At 39.3% G+C, this 23,409-nt stretch overlaps 1 protein-coding gene across 4 annotated transcripts in view; it reads left to right on the top strand.

Moving 5' to 3' along the window:
• The window catches only part of LOC115217630 (organic cation transporter protein-like), a 205,404-nt gene that overhangs the window by 165,302 nt on the left and 16,693 nt on the right, over positions 1-23,409 (top strand). For all 4 annotated transcript variants that reach the window (XM_036507488.1, XM_036507489.1, XM_036507487.1 and 1 more), the window contains exons 3-4: positions 5,981-6,211; positions 20,584-20,786. In XM_036507488.1, the coding sequence (XP_036363381.1) occupies positions 5,981-6,211; positions 20,584-20,786 (434 nt within the window). The remainder of the gene's footprint in view (positions 1-5,980; positions 6,212-20,583; positions 20,787-23,409) is intronic.

Genomic DNA, 23,409 nt, shown 5'->3' with positions numbered 1-23,409 from the left:
TGTATGTGTGTATGTGTGAATGTACTTACACATGCAAGGTATATATACCTGCGTGTACAGGAGCGATAATACATGCAGATACACGTATATATGGGTGCGCATGTGTGCATATGCATACGAGTAAGAGTTGTATATGTAGATATTGATATGTATAAATATCTGTCTAATATATACATATGTATACATCTTCACATATATATTTCCTTCTACTACTAAGCACTGACCTGTCCAAGCACCCAAATTCCTGAATTTTTCATTCCATACTACTACCCTCTCTCTCTCTGCCCCATCACTTAGACTGTATCACTGCACAAGTGACACTCCTTTACTTTTTATACCTCTCCCTCTATCACCCCCACTCCTATCTTTTTACACTCTAATACCTTTCTCTCTCTATCACCCTTCTCTCCCCATTGCTACTTCTCAATTGACCACTAACTGGTACACTTTGCCTTAGTATCTCTTCATTGTGTTTCCTTTTTCTTTTTTCTTTCTTTTCTTTATTCTTCTCTTCCTGTTTTTTCTTTATTTTTAATTTTTATTTTCCATTATTTATTATTTTTCTTCTTATTTTCTTCTCTTTCTTTTCTCTTTTTACTCTTTTTTTCTCTTTCTTTGTTCCTCTCTTCTTGTTTTCGATTTGACCTTACTAATACATTCCCTACTTTTAGGTCGCTTTAAATAAAATCCTTGATTCAATAACACTGTCTATAAACTCTGTACTTGGAATGACCAATTTTAAATACTATTGGATTTTACTTATAAGGTATTGGAATCTTATATGTATACCATTCTGCCTAAATAATGGATCTACAAAGACAATATCCCTGCATATCTCACACCTATTTTCTTTTGTTTCCTCCACCTAACTCTCTATTTTATATCTTATGTAAATTAACTATTGCTTAACCATCTTCTCACACCGTCTCCGATGAAGGGATATAATAAATATCCTAGAAAAAGCTGTAAGACATTCTATTTATAAATTTTCTAAAATCTACTCAGCCTTGGTTTGTTATCTCATTACAGAAAAAAGTTTTATATACACACGCTGATATATGACCTAATTTGGACCCCTTATTCACATAATCACCGAACCTGGAACTTAATTATGGTCTATCCATAGCACTTATTCAGCATTACCTGATACCTTTGGGTCTCTCGGACATCATTTCCTCTCGTAACCTCCCTTTCTCGCTAAATATATATAGAGGATGGCAAAAACTGCCGGTTCACCCACCCGACACCCCGTCAGAACTTCAGGGGACTCAAAGAGAAAAACTTTACCGAGGGAACACAAGAAATGTCTCCCAGGAAAACTTTCAAAACCGAAGTGCGCTCCTCAGATGTTCTGCGCAACGCAGCAGCTGAGCAAGAGTATTTTTTATGCATGGCGCAAAGAATTGTCCGGCAGCTAACTTGGCTACACCAAGCACAGAGAAGGAACCCTGCCCACCACTATGCAAGACCACCACAGTCAACAGACACGGGATGGCCTCCCCTAACGCCTGCACAGCCGTCACCCCAATACTTTTACTAAATATTGGGGGCCTGTTGTATCAAAATAGAAACAAAATTTCTTTCCTGAGAGATCTTACTGCATGCAATCAAGCCCTATGCATAGCACTTGTGGAAACTCACCTCAGCCCTGATATAGAGGACGCAGAAGTACACATACCAAACTATGCCATACTGCGAACAGACAGAAGGGAAAGGAGCCATGGTGGAGTTGCTGTATACATCCGAGATGACCTCACACCCCAGGTCTTAATGACATACTCAAATTCGGTATGTGACACTTTAATTGTATACATAAGACAACATAATATAGTCATATGCACTACATATTGCCCACTGGATGCCCCAAATCACACAGGCAAGTTTGAAGATTGCCTCACAAGAATTAAAGAAATCCTCATGAATCTGGAACACCACCTGACCATATTTCTTATGGGTGATTTCAACTTCCCCATCGTCAAATGGCCCGAAGGTCACATACTCTCAGTAATGAATCATTGCAAGCAAGTACAGGTGGAGTCCCTGCTCAACCTCAGCAATGCTTTATTCATGGAGCAAGTTGTACTTAAGCCAACTAGGGCGAATAACATTCTGGATCTCTGCTTCACGAACAATATGGACATCATTCATGATGTGAAAGTGACACCGACATCAGTTTCGGATCACAACATAATAGAGCTGTCTATGTTTGGGCCAAAAGTAACCAGAGACATACAGCCTAAAGGAAGCACCCGAAATCTCTCCAATCTGAACTTCCACAAAGCAGATTGGAAATCGATCCAAAAAGAGATCCTCAGAGAGGACTGGCCGGAATGTCTCTCCACACCAGACATTGACATGAAACTAGAATGTTTCACGTCTTCTGTGCAAGCCGTATGTCAGAAATATGTCCCAGGGCACAAGGCCAAAACAAATAGGAGCAAGATTCCAAGAGACAGGAAGATCCTCATGAGACGACGGACGAAGGTTGCAAATCGTCTCAACCAACATCCCAAAAGTAGCGAAACGTCCCGTCTAAAAACAACACTGATGGAGATCGAAAAAAGGCTGCAACAATCCTATGTGAAGGAGAAAGAAGCCTGGGTTATAAAAAACATTAAATCAAACCCAAAGGCATTCTTTCATTATGCGAAAGAAACAGTCTCATTGCACTACAAGATAGGACCCCTCCTCCAAAAGGATGGCTCCCTCACAGACAGTCCAACTAAAATCAGTGAGATGCTGAATGACCAGTTCAAAAGTGTCTTTACCACCCCGTTGGAACACAGACAAGTGAACGAACCAGTGGACTTCTTTGCCGCCTCACCTATAACCAGCGAGGCGGTTACAATAGAATGTATTGACATTAGCGAAAAAGATGTCCTACAAGCCATAGATAAAGTGGACACGAACTCAGCTGCTGGTCCAGATGGTTTCCCAGTCATCCTCCCCAAAGCGTGTAAGCATGCCCTGGCAAAACCCCTCAAGATTCTCTTCCAGAGCTTTCTTGCGAATGGCAAACTGCCAAGCAAGCTGAAGGAGGGAATAATATGCCCAATACATAAAGGGGAAGTAGAGCAGATGCCAAAAACTATAGGCCTATCTCTCTGATTTCACACATCAGCAAAGTCATGGAACGGATAGTCAGAAAGAAACTAATCGCATTCCTTGAGGAAAGTAACTTGCTGAGTGATACCCAGCATGGTTTTCGACCAGGTAGGAGCTGCCTGACCCAGCTCTTACAACATTATGACTGGGTGTTGAGGCAGTTACTCAACAAATCAAATGTGGACGTAATCTACCTTGATTTTGCAAAAGCTTTTGACAAGGTGGATCATGGTATGATATGCCACAAACTGCGTGACCTCGGCATAGCTGGAAAACTTGGAGTGTGGTTACATGACTTCCTGAAAGATAGGAGTCAGGCAGTAGTGGTTAATGGAGTCACCTCTATGAACACACAAATAGTGAGCGGTGTTCCACAGGGCACTGTCTTGGGACCACTGCTTTTTATAGTGGCCCTCTCAGATATGCCCTCAAATGCCCGGATAGCCACTCTGGCCAGCTATGCAGACGATACGAAAGCCTCGCAGAAAATACAGAACCTCAGCGATGTTGCACACCTGCAGCAGGAGTTGGACTCAATCTACAGATGGGCTGAGGATAATAATATGCAGTTTAATGCTGAAAAATTCCAGGCCCTGCGCTACCAGCGTCCAAAACTGAGTATTAAACTTACAGGATATACCGGTCCACAGGGAATTTCAATCCCAAAGCCTAAGTCTGTGAGGGACCTGGGTATCGACATGAGTGATGATACCTCTTTCCAAGTGCACATTACCAGGATGGCGACAAAGTGCAGACGACTGGCTGGGTGGATCCTAAGAACATTCAGAACCAGAGATAAGGAAACCATGATGGTCTTCTGGCGGACATTCGTCCTCAGCCGCCTGGATTACTGCTCACAGCTATGGTCACCCACTAGTGTAAAATTAACAGCGGACCTTGAAGCAATCCAGAGAAGATTCGCAAAGAAGATCGTCTCTTTGCAACAGCTCTGCTACTGGGAAAGGTTGAAACAGCTAAGACTCTACTCCCTGAGGAGAAGACGGGAGAGGTATGCAGTAATATATGTCTGGAAGATCCTGGAAGGAATCGTGCCAAATTTTGGCATTGTAAGCTACACCAATGCTAGAACGGGACGACACTGCATACTGCCAAAGATCCCAGCAATGCCATCACGCTTCAGGACCAGCTTCTGTGCAACAGCCCGGGTTTCAAGGGCCCACAGCTTTTTAATATTCTCCCAAAGAGTCTGAGGAAGTTGCTTAAAGTAGATGTAGTGGATTTTAAATCAAAGCTGGACATCTTCCTGTCAGGAGTCCCAGATGAGCCTACCTCACGGCAAGAAGTGCAAATGAGAGTAGCTATATCAAACTTCATTCTTCACCAAGTACCACATATTAGACGAGGTTCTTCGTAATAACAGTGTAGCACAAAATGGCGGTGCATCAGCATGGCCGCAGCTCTGAGCTGAAACTAGAATATATATATATATATATATATATATATATATACAATTGCTTATAACACCTTCCACGCTGCAATTGTATTTGTTTCAGCACACAATCTCATATCAAGTCACTTGGTATGTAAGAACATCTCCGTAATATATATATATATATATATATATATATATATATATATATATATATATATATATATATATACATTCATAAATGAGGGTGAAAAAATTAGATATTAATTTAATAATACCATCAGTTTAACACCAAGTGGCTTAGCACATAAAAAACCAGGGAGACAATACAAATTTATACTTAAATATAAGAGAGTTACCGCTAAGTGGTTAACTCTAGTGCTAAAAATAGCTCCTTTTTCTGGTATAGCCACCAAAAGTTGTTTCCAATAAGAAATAACATTGTTCGGCGTTAATCTGTTTTTTCGTTGTACTTCACTTTCCTTACTTTGAATGTAATGTTATTTCTTATTGGAAACAACTTTTGGTAGCTATACCAGAAAAAGGAGCTATTTTTAGCACTAGAGTTAACCACTTAGCGGTAACTCTCTTATATTTAAGTATATATATATATATATATATATATATAGATAGATAGATAGATAGATAGATAGATAGATAGATAGATAGATAGATAGATAGATAGATAGATAGATAGATATAGATATATACTCTTTTACTCTTTTATTTGTTTCAGTCATTTGACTGCGGCCATGCTGGAGCACCGCCTTTAATCGAGCAACTCGACCCCGGGACTTATTCTTTTGTAAGCCCAGTACTTATTCTATCGGTCTCTTTTGCCGAACTGCTAAGTAACGGGGACATAAACACACCACCATCGGTTGTCAAGCAATGTTAGGGGGACAAACACACACACGCATATATATATATATACATATATACGACGGGCTTCTTTCAGTTTCCATCTACCAAATCCACTCACAAAGCTTTGGTCGGCCCGAGGCTATAGTAGAAGACACTTGCCCAAGGTGCCACGCAGTGGGACTGAACTCGAAACCATGTGGTTAGTAAACAAGCTACTAACCACACTACTCCTGCGCCTATATATACATATATATATGTGGTATTTCTTACTAAAAGGCGCAGGCGTGGCTCTGTTGAAAGATGTTTGCTACCCGACTACATGTTTCGGGATTCAGTTCCATTACGTGGCATGTTGAGCAAGTGTCTCCTGGAACTGAATCCCGAAACATGTAGTCGGGAAGCAAACATCCTACAACAGAGCCACGCCTGTGCCTTTTAGTAAGAAATACCAAATCTACAAATTTCTTCATTTAGAATTTTGCTGATGCTCTCTTTGACTTATCTTGTTCTTATCATCATCCAGATATCTTTTAAATTTCAATATGTTTTTCTATTACATGTATTTTTGGCATAAAATCGAAAACTATTACGTATCTCTCACTTCCTTTGTTTTCGTTACAGTGGAACCTGGTTTGTGATAAAGAAGGCTTGGCGGAATTAACACAATCTTTATTTACTGCAGGCCAAGGAGCTGGTGCTTTGATATTTACGGCCTTTGCAGATAAAATAGGTCGGAAACCAGTTCATGTTGGCTGTACATTTTTCCTCGTGCTATGTGCGTCCGGAAGTGCACTCTCACCAAACATATGGGTCTTCGCAGCGCTTCGAGTTTTAAGTGGAGCTTTTCAACAGGTTATAATATTTATCTACATTATTTTAAATTCATCTTTAGGGTTCAGTAGGAGGTAGGCGAGGTGTTTTGAAACTGAAATCTATTCTGTTTGTAAGCTTCTGCGGTTGACCCCTATTTCACACTGCCCTTTTGACGGCTAATGCGGCGATCCTGTTTTCTTTAGTATTACTCAAGAAGAAATATGTGGCTGCATATATATATATATATATATATATATATATATATATATATGTGTGTGTGTGTGTGTGTGTGTGTGTGTGTGTGTGTGTGTGTGTATTATGTATGTATGTATACAGAGATAGATAGGTAGGTACATAGATAGATAGATAGATAGATAGATAGATAGATAGATAGATAGATAGATAGATAGATAGATAGATAGATAGATAGATAGAAAGATAGATAGATGGATAGATGAAGGATCTTTTCCTTTTGAAGTCCAGATTTCAACACAATTTCTAGTTAACTAAACACTTTAAAACTTCGTATAGTGGTAGAATGTGTCAAAATAAAACATTTTTTTTCTTGGCTTTCTTGAGAAAATTGTAATTTGTTTGTTTAACGTAGTTTAATTTTTCGTTCAGTATCCGTGCCCTTTCTCGTTCAGTGACTGCACTCAATTTGTTGACTGTTGCTGCTTTTGTACCTCAAACTTTCTTTTAAGTATCCTCATAAAAAGAAAAATCTAGTGGAGAGAGGCAGGAGAACACCATTTGTATTTTCCTGACCCCCTCTGGAGGCAAAATCTCGTCCAGGTTTTGGGGTGCCCCATCATGATGGAAATAATGGGACCGCTCATATACAGTCAACTGAGATTGGTCTAATTAATCAATTTGATTATCAGCTACTCCATATAGGTCAATTAACGTTATTCTTCCGTAATATGCGGAGTTTTCAAATCCTTAGCAGATGGAATTGTAAGGGTTAATTAAGCCATTTAGTTTAAATCTCACAAAATCACATCAAACAATATTTGCTGGCAAGAAAGTACCTCCTCTAAACTTGCCAAGTACAAATCATAAAACTTCACTCTTCAGTTCAGATCACCTTCATTGAGTACATGGACAATTCTTTGAATATAAAATGCTTTGGGTGCCTGACTTTGAAATCCCTATCATACGATTGACTTGAGAAATTTTCTTGAACTCTGGCAATATATTACTAGTAGCCTTTTACACACACACACGCACACACACACACACACACACACACACACACACACACACACACACACACACACACACACACACACACACGCATATAAATATATATGGTTGTACATGGCCAAAATCCATTCCGATATCATTGCTAACAGTTGTTAGCAGCCCTTCTAGCTCTTGGTCATTCCTGGCAAACAGCTTTAGGTCGTCCATATAGAAAAGGTGGTTTATTGACTTACTAAAAACGTATGTAAACATGGCTATGTGTGAGGGGTTTCTTATTGTAACATTGTTTCATTGTTTTGTGTATAGTGTTTTGTGTAAATTTATGGTAAATAAGATCGCGTTGTACACTGTGAATAAACAAGTAAACAACATTTTCATAATAATAAACATCATCATAATTATCATCATCGTCATCATCATCATTATTGTCATTATTATTATTATTATTATTATTATTATTATTATTATTATTATTATTATTATTATTATCATTTACTTTTAATCTGCATGTTTGATGCAATCACTTGCCGGGGCACACCCAGCGCCCTAGGGTAAGTGAAGGTTAAGAGTTGTTGAAATATAGCTGAAAGCTTGGGGAGGAGAAGTAGAGAAATATCTCCATGTAATACAACACAAACATTTACATTGATAGGGTTTTTCTAAGGATGTGGGCAGTACTTGTTAGCACAATCTTTTGGATTTCCTTGAGACATGGTTCTCCAGGGATATTGTCTAGGTGTTTCTGACATCACCTTTTTATCATACCTAGGACACCTACAATAACAGGAACAGTTTTTGTTTTAAGATTCCACATCTTTTGTATTTCGATTTCCAGGTCTTTATATTTACTAAGTTTGTCAAATTCCTTTACAGATGTATTGTTATCAGTGGGGACGCTTACCTCTATTAGTCTGCAGGTATTTTCTTCCCAGTCTTTAACAATTATGTCTGGTCGATTAGCCTTGATCGTTCTGTCAGTGTTGACTGGAAAATCCCAGAGGATGGTGACATTTTTACTTTCAACAACTGGCTGAGGATGATGTTCATACCAGTTAGCAGGAGTGCCGAATTTGTAGTGTTTACATATCTTCCAATGTATATACTGTCCTACCCTATCGTGGCGATTTTTGTATTCGTTTGGTGTCAGCACAGGACACCACGAAACGAGATGGTCTATTGTTTCGTCAAATATGTCGCAGAATCTGCATTTAGGGTCAGTACCGTTTCGGAGAACGCTAGCCTGGTAATTTATGGTAAACAAGCTTTGATCTTGTGCTGCCAGTATGAAGCCTTCAGTCTCTGCTTTCAATCCTGAACTCTTCAGCCACTGATGGGTTGTTGATTGGTCTACATCAGCATTTTGGCTTCGGAGAATATATTGTCCATGCAGGGGCTTCTGGCTCCACCGCCTCTCAATTTGATTCTGCCCGTTCTTTTTTGCAGTCTGCTTGATTCGCTTTGCTTGCTTGGTAGCAGTGGTTTCCGGCTCTTCATCTGATTCAAGGTTAATGTCTAGTTCCCTTTCGAACTTATAAGCTTCCTTGACAATAGAATGCAGCATTTTGCTGCTTTCGTGTTCGCACACAAGTCGCAGCATCCAGTCCTTTGTACTAGATAGGTACCTGTTCATTCCTACAGTGGAGGTCTTATAGCACAGCTCTAATTGCATCATTCCTCTCCCCCGCTGCTTCTAGGTAGGTACAGGCGGTCTACATCTGCCTTAGGGTGGTGCATGTTCTTGGATGCCAGTAATTTTCTTGTCTTCCTGTCCAAGCGTTGGAGTTCCGTAAGGTTCCAGTTAATGATGTTAAAACTGTACTGGACTACTGGAAGTCCTAGGGTGTTAATGGCCTCAATGCAATTTTTGGAGTTGAGTTCAGTCTTCAGTACAAGCCTTATTCTCCTATAGTATTCCTTTCTTACTTTTTCCTTCTTAGTAGCATGATGTATACCATCTCCTTCGTTGATTCCTAGGTATTTATAACTTTCTTGTGGGTCAAGTTCCTTGATGGTAGTGTCAATATAAGGCGGCGAGCTGGCAGAATCGTTAGCACACCGGGCGAAATGCGTAGCCGTATTTCGTCTGCCGTTACGTACTGAGTTCAAATTCCGCCGAGGTCGACTTTGCCTTTCATCCTTTCGGGGTCGATTAAATAAGTACCAGTTACGCACTGGGGTCGATACAATCGACTTAATCCGTTTGTCTGTCCTTGTTTGTCCTCTCTGTGTTTAGCCCCTTGTGGGTAGTAAAGAAATAGGTAGTGTCAATATCTAATTTAACAAAATCTGTTTGCCTCTGCTTGCCTCATACAAAAGTTGCTTTAGCACACTTATCAAGGCCAAAATCCATTCCGATATCATTGCTAAACTCTTTAACAGTTGTTAGCAGTCCTTCTAGCTCTTGGTCATTCCTGGCAAACAGCTTTAGGTCGTCCATATAGAAAAGGTGGTTTATTGACTTACTAAAAACTTTGTACCCATATCTGGTACTATCCAATTCGTTTGAGAGTGGGATCAGTGCCATGCAAAAAAGTAATGGAGACAGGGAGTCACCTTGAAAGATGCCTCATTTGATGTTGATGCTGTTGGACTGGCTCATCCCATTACTATGGCTTAGAAAGAGACGTGTGTTCCACATGGTCATGCTATTCTGTAAGAATTTTGAGACGACAGGAGAGATCTTGTATATCTCAAGGGCCTTGAGTATCCATTTACTACGCTTTCCTGTAGTCTATCCATACCATACTTAGGTTTTTGTTTTTGCTCCGGCAATTCTCTACAATCATTCTGTTTATGAGCAATTGGTCTTTGCACCCATAAGAGTTTCTTTTACAACCTTTTTGAGCTTGTGGAAGGATAGAGTTTTGTTCAAGGAAAGCGTACATTCTCTCCGTTATTATGGATGTGAGGATTTTGTAGGTGGTGTTGAGACATGTTATTGGCCGGTAATTCTTTGGGTTTTTGTATCTTCAGCTTTAGGTAATAGGTAGGTGGTTCCTTCAGTCAGCCAAGCAGGTATTTGCTCTGGGTTCTGAATGACATCAGACAGAGATGCAGCGAGATTTTCGTGTACCTCTGTCAAATAATTCAGCCAGAAGTTAGGTATCCGATCCAGTCCTGGGGTTTTCCATTTATGAGCCTTCCTAAGGACACACCTTAGCTCCTCTATTCCTATTGCTTCCCATTTCTGTTCTTCAAGTTCATCCAGTCTCTCTTTCTCGCGTTCTATCCAGTCAGCCTCAGCATTAAACTCTTTTTCGTTGCTCCATACCTTCTTCTAGAACTCCTCCACTTCCTCAATCTTAGGTGGATCTTCTATGTGTATGTTATTTTTGCCAATTTCCCTATAAAATTTCTTTGCATCTGTCTTAAAAATTTATTTAGTCGATAAAATTTGTTTCTTTTGTCATACCTTCTAAGCCGTTGGGCTTTCAACTGTATCCGTTGTTTCAACAATTCCTTAGTTGCAGGGGGGTTTATGAGGTCTTTGATTTTATATTTTTGATTGATTTTTCTAGCTTTTCTCGGCTTAATATTCACTCCACTAGCAAGCTCATCGAGAACTGAAACATCCGCCCGCAGAGATTCAATCTCTTTCTGTATCGCTACTTTCCACTTAGGAGGTTCATTGACATGCCTGGCCTTTTTCTTTGTCATCTTAATACCTGGTTGGGTAGTTACTGCTTTAGCAGTGGAATAGATGTGATTATTTAAGGTTGTCAGATCATTCCCATTATTTCTTAAGATCTATCCTAGGGCAACGTTATATGTCATGACTGTGTTGTTATTCCTTGTGCCGTTTGAAAACTTTGGTAGCGGTTCTCTATTAACCATGTCAGTGAGCTCAATCTTGCCGAGTTCTCTCATAATGTCCACTTTTGCTTCCGTAATCTTTTCTCTATTATTCACCTCAAATTCTATGCCATATCTATTTTGGTTTTCTTGAGGAAGGTCTACGTTCTCCTCTTTTTTCAAATCTCTCTTCTTCGCTATTCTTTGTTTAACTTCCCCATTGGGAAGTTGATTTATCGCTTGTACACTGGCTTCTGTGCTAGTGTTACCTATTTCGTCTACATTGTTGCTGTTTTCTTTTGGTCTACCATGAGCTATTAATGTCCTAATTTGGTCAATTTCAGCGTCAGTTAGTCTTTTATTTTTAATTAGATCTCTGCGTACATTATTTAATTTATTTGCGTCTATATATCTACGTACTTCGTTGCCTACTGAATTTCTCCTTGAGATGTATGTTTGTACACTGAGGTTATTGTTTGGGTTTAGTTGGGCTGTATAAAAAGCTTTCAACACATTTCTATAGTCCTCTCTGGTCCATTTTATACGTTTTGCTTTAGGTGGTGTTTTTGGTGGTGTCACTACAAGTCCAGAGTTAGAAGTATTCTGGTTCTGGTCACCTGGTAGATCATCTTTTTGAGGGTTTGTTCCAGCAGCCAACTTTTCGACCCCAGTCTGGTTCCCTACTGGGTAACGCGGTCCTTGTTGTCCCGGGCGATGACCGATCCGTCATGATTTTTGGCTTGTTTTCATTAAATGATTGACGGCGACATCAGAGGGGTCCATTTATTCAAAGTCAACTTTTTGACAATACGCCGCTTCTGTGACGGTGACGTTAGAAGAAGGGACTGTTTGTACAGGGTCAACTTTTTGACAAGACACCGCTTCTGGATTCTCCGAATTAATATATTGGTATATTATTATTATTATTATTATTATTATTATTATTATTATTATTATTATTATTATTATTATTATTGCTGTTGTTGTTGTTGTTGTTCATATACACATAACAGATTAGACTGTTGAAAAATTGGAAAAGAAATTTCTAACATCGGGCTACAATAAGTAATCTGAGATGCCACGAACCCTCCTAGCTACACCTGATAATACTGTTTTCTGGAGCTGTACTAAACTGGATTTTATGCATATTTCCTCTATACATCAGTTCAAATCTTTAGGGATAGTTCCCAATGCACCCATAACTATTGCGACACATTTCACCTGTACTTTCCATGCGCTCTGTAATTGAATGGCTAGATCCTGGTAATTTGATATTTTTTCTATACCTCTCATATTTACTCTTTTCATCATTTGGGACTATAAAATCAATTATCTGGCACTTTGTAGTCCTTCTAGCTTCTATAATTCTGTCAGTCTGAATGTTAAAGTCCTGTAGCATCTTGTATTTCTTACTTACTAGTACTTTACTAGGTTCATGTCCATACCATTTATCAGTATGTATAAATCCTAGCTTTCTACATAGCTCCCAGTGGATTGCTCTCTCTCTTGATTGTCATGCCTTTTCTGGTATTCTTTCTGTGTCAGCATGCTACATTCAATTAATATATGAGTAACACTTACCTTTTTGTTTTGCATAACCTACACCGAGAATCTACTTGGTTCTTGTCCATCTTGGTTTTAATCCAATTAATCCTTAATGCTTGATCTTGTGCAGCTACTAAAAATTTTCTGTCTCTCTTTCAGCCTTCTTTTCTGCAACTATAACCATGTCTCACCACTACTATTTGCTCCGACTGATTTTGGGGACCTAACTTTCACAGCCTTCTCCTGCCAGTCAGATGACTTTAGTTCTTTTTTCTGGTTTTTAACTTCGTTTATTTTGGGGGGTTTTTTTTTGGAGGGGGGGGCTCCCTATATCAGGGTAGCTCTTCATAAGCTTTCTTCACTGTTATATACATAGAAGCCTATATCTACTCTAGCTAACTCAACGCAGTCTTCTACTGATATTTGACTTCTACCTTCCTTTTTAGGCAAGTACAATCTTGCTAATTCTACCCTTCTCTGGAATCTTCCATTCATATCGAATTCCTTCCTAGTTCTGTCTAGCTTTTCTAATTCAGATTTTGTCCAATGTACAAAAATTATTGAGTATCTAGGTAAAGATACTGCCCAAGTATTTATAGCCTTCACTAGATTTGGACCATTTAGCTTTGATTTTAGTAGCTTCCTCACCCTTCTGATGTACTCCTCAATTTTCATTTTCATTTCTATAGTTAGAACTCTGTCAGATCCTAATAGTCCTAGATACTTATAACTCTCTCCTTATACTAATGATTTTCCTGGAAACGTCTCGACCATTGTTGCTAATGGGTGACTTAAACGCCATCTTTGATACACATTTAGATTATGTGAGGTGAGCTGTTAAAAGAGGGGACAGGGAAAAGCTCGACAAACTTGCTTAGACATTTTCATCTGCTGACGGGTACAGACTAAATTTCCCCAATGTGACAGTGAGAGTGTGAATGATCCGCATCATGTCATCTTCGTCGTATCTAGACAGGGTATTCTGTAGGCTAGTAGATAAGGATGGCATAAGATGCCCACTTTTCAAGATCTACACAGACCACAAATTTGTGATATGCGCGATCGACCTAGATAGATTTCGTAGGCAGGAACCTGGCTACTAGACGCTGAACTCATCACTCCCAGCGTGCCAAGATTACAGAGACAGCATTAGAGAATTAGTTAAGCAGGCGTTGGCTGGGGAAATTATCAACAGTAAATGTTGGTTAACCCTGAAAATGGGCAATTAGGGTAGACTCTATTATGTTTAGTAAAGCATTAGCGAAAGACAGAAAAAGAATAGAGGAGAGCGTATTTAGAAACGTAGAAGGCATCGTAACTGACAAGCTGACGGTAAGATTAGCTCTGGACCAATTCTTCATCGCTAAGCACAAAGGATACATTGTCAGGAATAAGGAGCTTACTCTAAGAAACTAGGGGACGAAAACCGCTCGATGGCCTGTATCTCAGGGGCGCAACGTGACAAGAAATCCATAATTTGGTCTTTGGTTGACCATGAAACTCAAACTCAAGCAGATGTGTGCGACATTTCGGAAGCACTTTGCTCAAGTGTTTAGGACTAATGGCAGTCTGGAACGCAAGATGGATTTCAGTACCTAACTCGACGGCGTGCCACGACTCTCTGCAGTGGGGGTTGAGTGTTGCAAAAAGCCGATAACAGCCGCGAAAATACGGGATGCGATGATGAGCTGCATGGGGAACAAATTGCCTGGTTTGGATTATCTGCTCTATGACCTTTACTTTCGTATGTCGGACGTTTTTGGCAGCCTCTTAGCAGACATCTACTGCAACTGGCAGCACAATGGGAGAATTCCTAGTTCTGCGAGTCGAAGAGTGGTGGTACTGCTAAGGAAGAACCCAGAGAAAGGGGATCAAATAAAAAATTTTAGGTCTATGTTGAACATAGATTTCAAAATTTTGATTAAGGTGTTAGCGCTTGTCGTCGAAGAACTGGTTGGTAACACGCAAACATGCATAATTCCATCATAGACAGAGTGGGTAAAGAAGCTGGTATTGATGGGGCCCTGATTAATTTGAATCACTCAAAAGCCTTCAGTAGGGTCAACAACCAATACTTGGAAGGCATTCTCTCGGTTTCAATCCCATTTTCTGTGGCTAAATTGCCACAATATATAATGACATCAACTCGAAGGTTTCAGTGGATGGTTACCTATTGAGACTGTTCAGCATAATGCGTTCGGTCCTTCAAGAGTGCTTCCTCTCGTTTGTTATGTATGTAATGATTCTAGAGCCACTACTTCAGAAATTGGAGGCGTTGAGAGGCATCGCGAGCGAACTAGGACGTGGGAGAACTGTGTCGGCATATGTTGATGACATAACCATCATAGAGTTGAATACTAGGTACATAAATCTGATCGGTACAGCTCTGAAAGAATGCAAATCTCTCACAGGAGCAAAACTTAACCAAGACAAGTCAGTTGGCTTGCAGCTTGGAACCTGCAGAGGCAGCTCCATGACGCTGGACGGAAGGACTGGATAGATTTTTTGTGATCTGGTTTAGTCCGGATCTCCAGGTGGAAAAGAATTGAGCGAGGTGACGAGCAGGGTAGCCAATTTCACCCAGAAACTGACCGATAGAAACTCTAGAAGGTCAGACAGCGGTGGCGAATGTATACATCGCCTCCGTCATATATTAACACATGACCATCGTGACTTGCCCCAGTTCACATTTGACCAAATTGGAACGGATATTCTTTCCCTTCCTGTGGAAAGTACGAGTTCTACTGTCAGGCGCTAACTGTAAGATTGGGCATGTCGTGGATGCTGATGCGTAGACATGCGCCGATGCTACAGCCTCTTCACCATTTCCTTGACCGCGAGTAGATATGGTCGCCGTTCGCATCTTAACTGAGCTGCTGTTCTGGATCAAGCGCGTTGACAGAGGCAGATGGCACTTCCCTTGCTTGGAGATGACCAGGTAATCAGGAATTTTTGGGGGGACTTTATCCCGAATTACCTATGTGAACTATCATGCTACTGGTGATTGTATTTATTAAACATTTATTTTTCTATTATCTATTTATTTATCAATTTGTTATATCTTTTAAGGTTATAGTGTCTCCCCTTGATCAATGTAAACCTCACCTGTTTTGTCTCTTGTATCTTGCCCTTTGATATTGTTCATTATGTCCTGGGCCCTTGTGGTGAATGAAAGAAATCATCACTATACGCGAGTAAGCGAAAGCAGGGTATTGTAATCACTCGTCTTTGTATGATTGTCTGTGTGTTTGCAAAATTATTGGAAAACGGCTACACGGATTTTCATCGCATTTGGCAAAAATACTCATTAGGTGAGGGCTCGAAATGTTGAACATTTATACTGATTATTTTTAAAAGATTTTTTAAAATCTAACTTACAAATTTCCCGATAAGCAAGTGGTCATATTATTTTGTTCACTTTCTTTTTCATATACATCTACATTTGTCTGCGTGTATATAGCTCATGATGTACATATGCGCGTAGAGACGTGTGAGTACATACATTAATACATACATAGGCTTGCGACCGTGTGTGTGTGTGTGTGTGTGTGTGTGTGTGTGTGTGTGTGTATGTGTGTGTGTTTGTGTGTGTGTGTGTGTGTGTGTGTGTGTGTGTGTGTACAGTGATGGATTCGAGGGCTTCGTTTATTTACGACTTGATTTCTTAATTTCATTGGAGTATACATACCTATAATGGAGATACTTAACGATAAAGTAAAAAAATGAAAAAAATCGAACTTACAAATTTATCGATAAGCAAGCGGTCGTATTATTTTGTTCACTTTCTTTTTCATACAAATCGACCCTTGTCTGCGTGTGTATAGAATATGGTGCACCTATGCGAGCAGACATGTGTGGGTACATACATACATACATACATACATACATACATACATACATACATACATACATACATACGTACGTACGTACGTACATACGTACATACATATGTAGATATGCGACTCTGGGCGTGTGTGTACACGAGTGGGTAATATCGACCAAAATGCTAAGCGACATTTCTTTACGTTCTGAGTTCAAAATCCGCCGAGGTTTGACATTGCTTTTCATTCTTTGGAGAACGATAGAATAAAATAAGCATTGGGTTGATTTACTCTCTCCACAGAACTTACGGTCCTTGAGCCAAAATTTGAAACCATTATTATTATTATGAAAAATGAATGATCTGGCAGAATCGTTAGTCCAAAATGCTTCACAGCAGTTCTTCTCGCTTTACGTTCGTAGTTCAAATTCCGCCTTTTCTTAGTTCAAGGTCGATAAAATTAGTATCCATTGAGCCCAGACTCAGAGAAATCGAGTAGCTCCCTCCACCAAAATTCCTGGCCTTGTGCCTTTAGGAGAAAGGATTATTATCATATGTAAAAGGTGGCGAGCTGGCAGAATTGTTAGCAAGCCGGACAAAATTCTTAGCAGCATTTCTTCTGGCTTTACTTTCTGAGTTCAATCGCTGATGTTGAATTTGCCTTTCATCCTTTCAGGGATGATAAAAAAAGTACCTGCCAAGTATTGTTATCGAGATGATCGACTTCTTTCTCACCTTAACATTGGTGGCCCTGTGCAAAAATTATAAAGAATCATTACTACTATTGAGTGAGAGAGAGCAGTGAGTACCATCAAAGTGACACTGGGGTAAAATATATAAAGCCCAGTACACCCATCACGACTACCCGTCTGATAAGGGTACACTAGGCACATGCATCACAACAATATTTACGCGACATAATGATCTCATATCAAGATAAACAGCACATGACCTTGCAGGTGGGGGCCTAGTTAGAATTTTCTTCTGGTCGAGTAACCCATCCCGCTCAAAAGGTCTATGAATAAGGGTCGTTTAAGGATGTTGAACGAAACACCCATGTTTCCAGAGGTGAATTATTCAAACCACAAAGAAACCCTCTCAACACATGGCTATGATGCTCCCCCACTGCTTCTGCTCGTGATCAGAGATGCACATATTGTCAGCCACTAAGGGACATGCTCAACTGGTTATGGTCAAATAACTGACAAGCAAATCTGTGGTATTGAGCAGAATATTTGCTGTAGCCCATCTTTTATACCAAGACAAAACAATGTATATGATAACACTTCCAATCAGTTAAGATCAGAAGCCACGCGAGCCAGTTTGGTACTGCATCAGGGCATTATTATTATTATTATTATTATTATTATTATTATTATTATTATTATTATTATTATTATTATTATTATTATTATTGTTGTTGTTGTTGTTGTTGTTATTGTTATTGTTATTGTTATTGTTATTGTTATTATTATTATTGAGTGAGAGAGCAGTGCATGCCATCAAAGTGACCCTGGGGTAAAATATACGAAGCCCGGTATACCCATCATGACTACCCGTCTGATAAAGGTACACTAGGCACATGCAGCACAACCATGTGTGCGTGACATGGTGATCTCATATCAAGATAAACAGCGCATGATCTAGCAGGTGGGGTTCAGTTAGAATTTTCTTCTGGTCGAGTTGCCAATCCCGCTCAAAGGTCCTTGAATAAAGATTGTTTAAGGATGTTGAACGAACCACCCATATTTCCAGAGGTGAATTATCCAAACCTCTAAGAATTCCTTTCAACACACGGCTATGATGCTCCCCCACTACTTCTGCTCATGATCAGAGATGCTCATATCGTCAGCCACTAAGGGACATGGTCAACTGGTTATGGTCAAACAACTGACAAGCAAATCTGTGGTATTGAGCAGAATATTTGCTGTAGCCCATCTTTTATACCAAGACAATACAATGTACATGATAACACTTCCAATTAGTTAAGATCAGAAGACATGAGAGCCACTATCTGGTACTGTATCAGGGCATTATTATTATTATTATTATTATTATTAATATTATTATTATTATTATTATTATTATTATTATTATTATTATTATTATTATTATTGTTTTTTTTTTTTTTTTCTCTTCTTTCAAATTTTCTTCCGTTTCTTGCCGAGTGTCTTCCCGACTCCTAGGGCAAAGAAACTCATAGTGTATATTGGTAGGCCATTAAACCAAACTCAGTAGTTGGTTTTTTTTTGTTTTTTTTTTTTAAAGTTAAATTAAAATACATGAGCAGCAACAGTTCTCACATCGACAATGCTCTTCTCAATACGTGTGATGTACCAGTTAAGACAATCTTTTGCACTTCTTGCAGGGATGGTAAGCCAGGGATCATTCTCATATAATTTTCGGTTCCCTTCTTGATCATTCCTAGTGCTCCTATGATCACTGGTATTGTAACCGCCTTGAGATGCCACATTTTCTCAATTTCAATGAGTAGGTCTTTATATTTTCTGAGCTTGTCAAACTCTTTCGCTGAGATATTATGATCACAGGGGATGCTCATGTCGATCAATAAGCAAACTTTATTGTTTTGGTCTTTCACAACAATATCTGGTTTATTGGCCTTGATGGTTCGGTCTGTATGTACTGGAAAGTCCCACAGAATGGTTACATTTTCTCCTTCAGTTACAGCCTCAGGGTGGTGATTATACCACTTGTCGGCAGTTTTGATATTGTAATGCCGACTTATTAGCCAGTGTAGATATTGGCCAACTCTGTCATGTCTTAATTTATACTCCACTGGTGCTAAGACTTTACATCCAGAGATTAGGTGGTCCACTGTTTCAATCATGTCGTTGCAGAATCGGCATTTTGGGTCTGCTCCATTTTTCATCACGTTGGCCTGGTAGTTCCGGGTTAATAGGCTTTGGTCTTGAGCAGCCAGGATGAAACCTTCGCTTTCTGCTTTTAGCCCTGAGCTCCGCAGCCACTGATGGGTTTGCTTCTGGTCAACATCAGCTTGTTTGCTGCGGGTCACATATTTGCCGTGCAGAGGTTTCTCCTCCTACCTATCAGCCAATTGCTCGTGCGCTTTTTTCATTGCCGTCATTTTCACCTTCTTTGCAACAATAGTTGCCGTACTCCCCTCGGGTTGTTCAGTTTGGGTATCCTGCACGAGATCAATAGCAATTTTTTTGCTTTCCTTGATGATAGAATGAAGCTTCTTTCGTCTCTCGTGATTTTCCACGAGCTTTAGCATCCAGTCATTCGATATTTCGAGATATTTGGCCAGTCCAATTGTGGTTGTTTTGTAAGCTAGTTCAAATTGGATCAGGCCTCGACCTCCTTGGGCTCTGGGAAGGTAAAGGCGATCTACGTCTGCCTTTGGGTGGTGCATCCTATTACAACTCAGCAGCTTGCGTATTTTTCTATCTATATTCTTTACTTCACTCATATTCCAGTTCAACACATTGTAGCTATAAGTAACAACTGGAACTGCTAAGGAATTTATAGCTAACACCTTGTTACGTGCATTTAGTTCAGATTTCAGGACTGCACGAACTCTCCTATAACATTCCTTCCTATTGTTATTATTATCATTATTATTATTATTATTATTATTATTATTATTATTATTATTATTATTATTATTATTATTATTATTATTATTATTATATTATTATTATTATTATTATTATTATTATTATTATTATTATTATTATTATTATTATTATGAAGGCTACAAACGCGGTGAGCTGCCAGAATCGTTCGCACGTCTTGACATTCTGAGTTCAAATTCCGCCGAGGTCGACTTTGCCTTTCATTCTTTTGTGGTCGATAAAATGAGTACTCGGGTCGAAGTAATCGACTAGTCCCCTCCCCAAAATTTTGAGGCCTTATGCCAACAGTAGAAATGATTATTATGAAATCTACAAGATGTTAAAGTAGATTAATGTATTAGATAGCTTACTGATCTTTAGTACTCATCACATACATGCTGAGTCCATAAAACTTTTATCATAACCGTGAACTTAAATATATCTCCCTACAGGGTTCCGCTATTCCTGGTTATACCATGATATTGGAGATGTTTTCTGCTGACAAACGGACACTGATTTCATGCATACTGGGGGTTTGGTGGAGTATATGTGTTATGATCCTTGCGTTGGTTGCCTATGTCATGAGACATTCAGAATGGAGATGGCTGTGTGCCGTTTTGGGGCTTCCAGGAATCGTATGTGTATTTGAATTTTGGTAAGGAATTTCTTGTGATTTTTCAAACTGCTTCGTTTTTCATTTCGTTTGTCTTTTATTTATTTCTTTTGCATTTGCTTTCGTGGTGAAAACTCTAATACCAAATGTGACAAAATGACGAAAGATTTTTTTTTTTTTTTTTTTTTTTTTTTACATAAATGCTTATTAAACATCATAGTAGTATAAAGCCCGTATCTTTAGATTTGAGAGTGGGCTCGAAAGCACTTTGGGTGTTCAAGACGTTTCAGGATTGCTAAAGAGGTGCGTTTGCAATGAATGAAGAGCTTCCTGAAGCGGGACTGGGTAAGATTTAGAACTATCTGTTAAAATCTTCTGTGCGTGGAATTCATGACCCGAAGAAACTGGTAATAATCTGCAGCTGAACTAATTTGATCTGCAATTCTCCTATGTACCAATTTACACGAGTTACTTGTTAATACTGACTGAATTCGCTAGAGCATGATGCAATATATTACTGACTGATCTTAGCTAATGAGAATCCATTCCACAGATGTTTTAACAGCACTAATTATTCAGGTAGGTATTGTCTTAGAGGCGGCACGAAACTGTGTAACAACGGAATCTATCATTAACTATTTCTTAAACGAGAAAGAAAGAAGGAAGGAAGGAAGGAAAGAAAGAAAGAAAGAAAGAAAGGAAGAGTAGGCCTCTCTTTGGAGAAATTTAGTTCTTTAGTTTGAATTAGCCATAATGGCTAATACGTTGTTGAAGCATCGCTTGGTTTTTTAAAATTTCAGACGAAATAGCTTGTGGCTGCGGCAGACGTGGAAGATCTCTGAAACTCTGCTCAGCGATTTTAGTGGTTATTTCAAGACCCGAGATTTTTCAGTGAAAGCACAATTTGCTGTACCGTGTCCCGATAGAGTGCGTGAAAGTTCTGTTCATTGTTTAAAGTTGTAATTCTGCTATTCCGCAATCGCAAAACATACGCAAAACAAAGGTATGCATTTCTTTTTATCCATTGATCTGAATGAGTATTATGTTCGTTGTAGCTGATATTGAAATCATTCGTGATGGATTCCGTTGAATTCCCTCAATACTGTCTGTGAGTGTCAAGCATACACTGTATACCACTGCATTGGAAATAGATAAATTCCTTTGAATCGGAAGTTTAGAATTTTCCGCAGCTATAAGCTGGCTATTGAAGGCAGTAAAATTACGACTAGATTTATGTCTTAGATTGCGACGTGGATGCTGCAGGAAAGGATGCTGTCCGAACAAACTTAAATCATTTGAATTTATTGGATTTGAAAAGTTTCTGATATTTATGTGTGATTGGAAATTAATTTTTGATAGTCATTGAAGATTTCTCTTCATGTTAGTAGTTTCATTCATGCTGTAGAGTGGGTTGAAAGAATTGTGCTTGTTATCCTGGTTTTGTAGTTATGTGGGAGGAGTTTATTTGTTGTAAAATGTTTTCATTAACCTCGCTTCTTAATAGTATATTGCTATAGTAAGAGCGGGTGGGGATTGCAAATATCCTTAAATATCATTTACAAACTTCTTGATTATGGATGAGGACTGAGCGTTCTTGTATATATAAATAGTTTTCTCGTTTGGTTTTCTGGAAGTGTGATGTGCTCCTGCAATTAGATTTAATGGTTTTTGCGGTGTCAAAGTGTCCTATATTTTGTGATATATATATTTTACGTATTTTTCTCCCAGTCATTTACACACGCTAATATGTATATGTACGTTTAATTTCATACATAGATACATATACACAGATATATATACGCGTGCGTGTGTGGGGGGTGCGTGTGTGTATACATATCCGAAGAGGTACTGAAAAGTTCCTGGCTTTAGGTAAAATAAAATATGGGAGGATCAATTAATTATGATTTTATTTAACATATTCCTTTCTCAGATTCACACTCTTATTGCACCGGTCTTTCAGTTTTTCCAAGCCTTGTGAAAAGAAAATCGAAAGGTTGGACCACCAAACAAGCCTCTGAAGCAGCGATCACTTCCGAATTGGAGTGAAATTTCGTTCCCTTGAGGTGTTTTTGCAGTTGTGGAAAAAGATGATAGACGGTGGGGGCCAAATAAGGACAGTAAGGTGGGTGGTCTACCAATTTGAAGCCAAAGTCGTCTATTTTCCGTGAAGTTTCATGTGCTGTGTGTGCTGGTGCATTGTCCTGCAAGAAGCAGGGTACCACTACTTGATTTTCCATGGCGTTTCTGCTCCAAAGCTTCACGCAGTTCGTTCAATAGAAACATGTAGAAATCTTCTTTAATGAGGTAACCTTTTGGCAAGTATTTTATGAAGAGCACTTCGTCTTTATCACAAAACACTGAAACCATCATCTTTCCAGCTGACCTCTGGGTCCGAAACTACTTAGAATGACGTAAATCGCTGTGGCGCCACTCCATTGATTGCTACTTAGTCTTGGGATCATAATAATGAAAGCATATTTCATCTATGGTGACTAAACGAGACATAGTGTTCCATCCATGGTGCAAACCGGTCCAAAATAGCCTTTCATTTCCTCACATGGATGCGCTTCTGATCGGCGTTCAGGCATTTCGGTACCCATTTTGCGGAACTCATGGATGATATAGCCAACTCTCTCGCGGGAAATCCCCAGAGTCTCAGCTATGA

This window comes from Octopus sinensis, linkage group LG11 (genome assembly GCF_006345805.1).
Source record: "Octopus sinensis linkage group LG11, ASM634580v1, whole genome shotgun sequence".
In the NCBI taxonomy this organism is placed as follows: Eukaryota; Metazoa; Mollusca; class Cephalopoda; order Octopoda; family Octopodidae; genus Octopus; species Octopus sinensis.
Note: the sequence above shows the minus strand (reverse complement) of the source record. Positions and strands in the feature narration are given on the sequence as shown.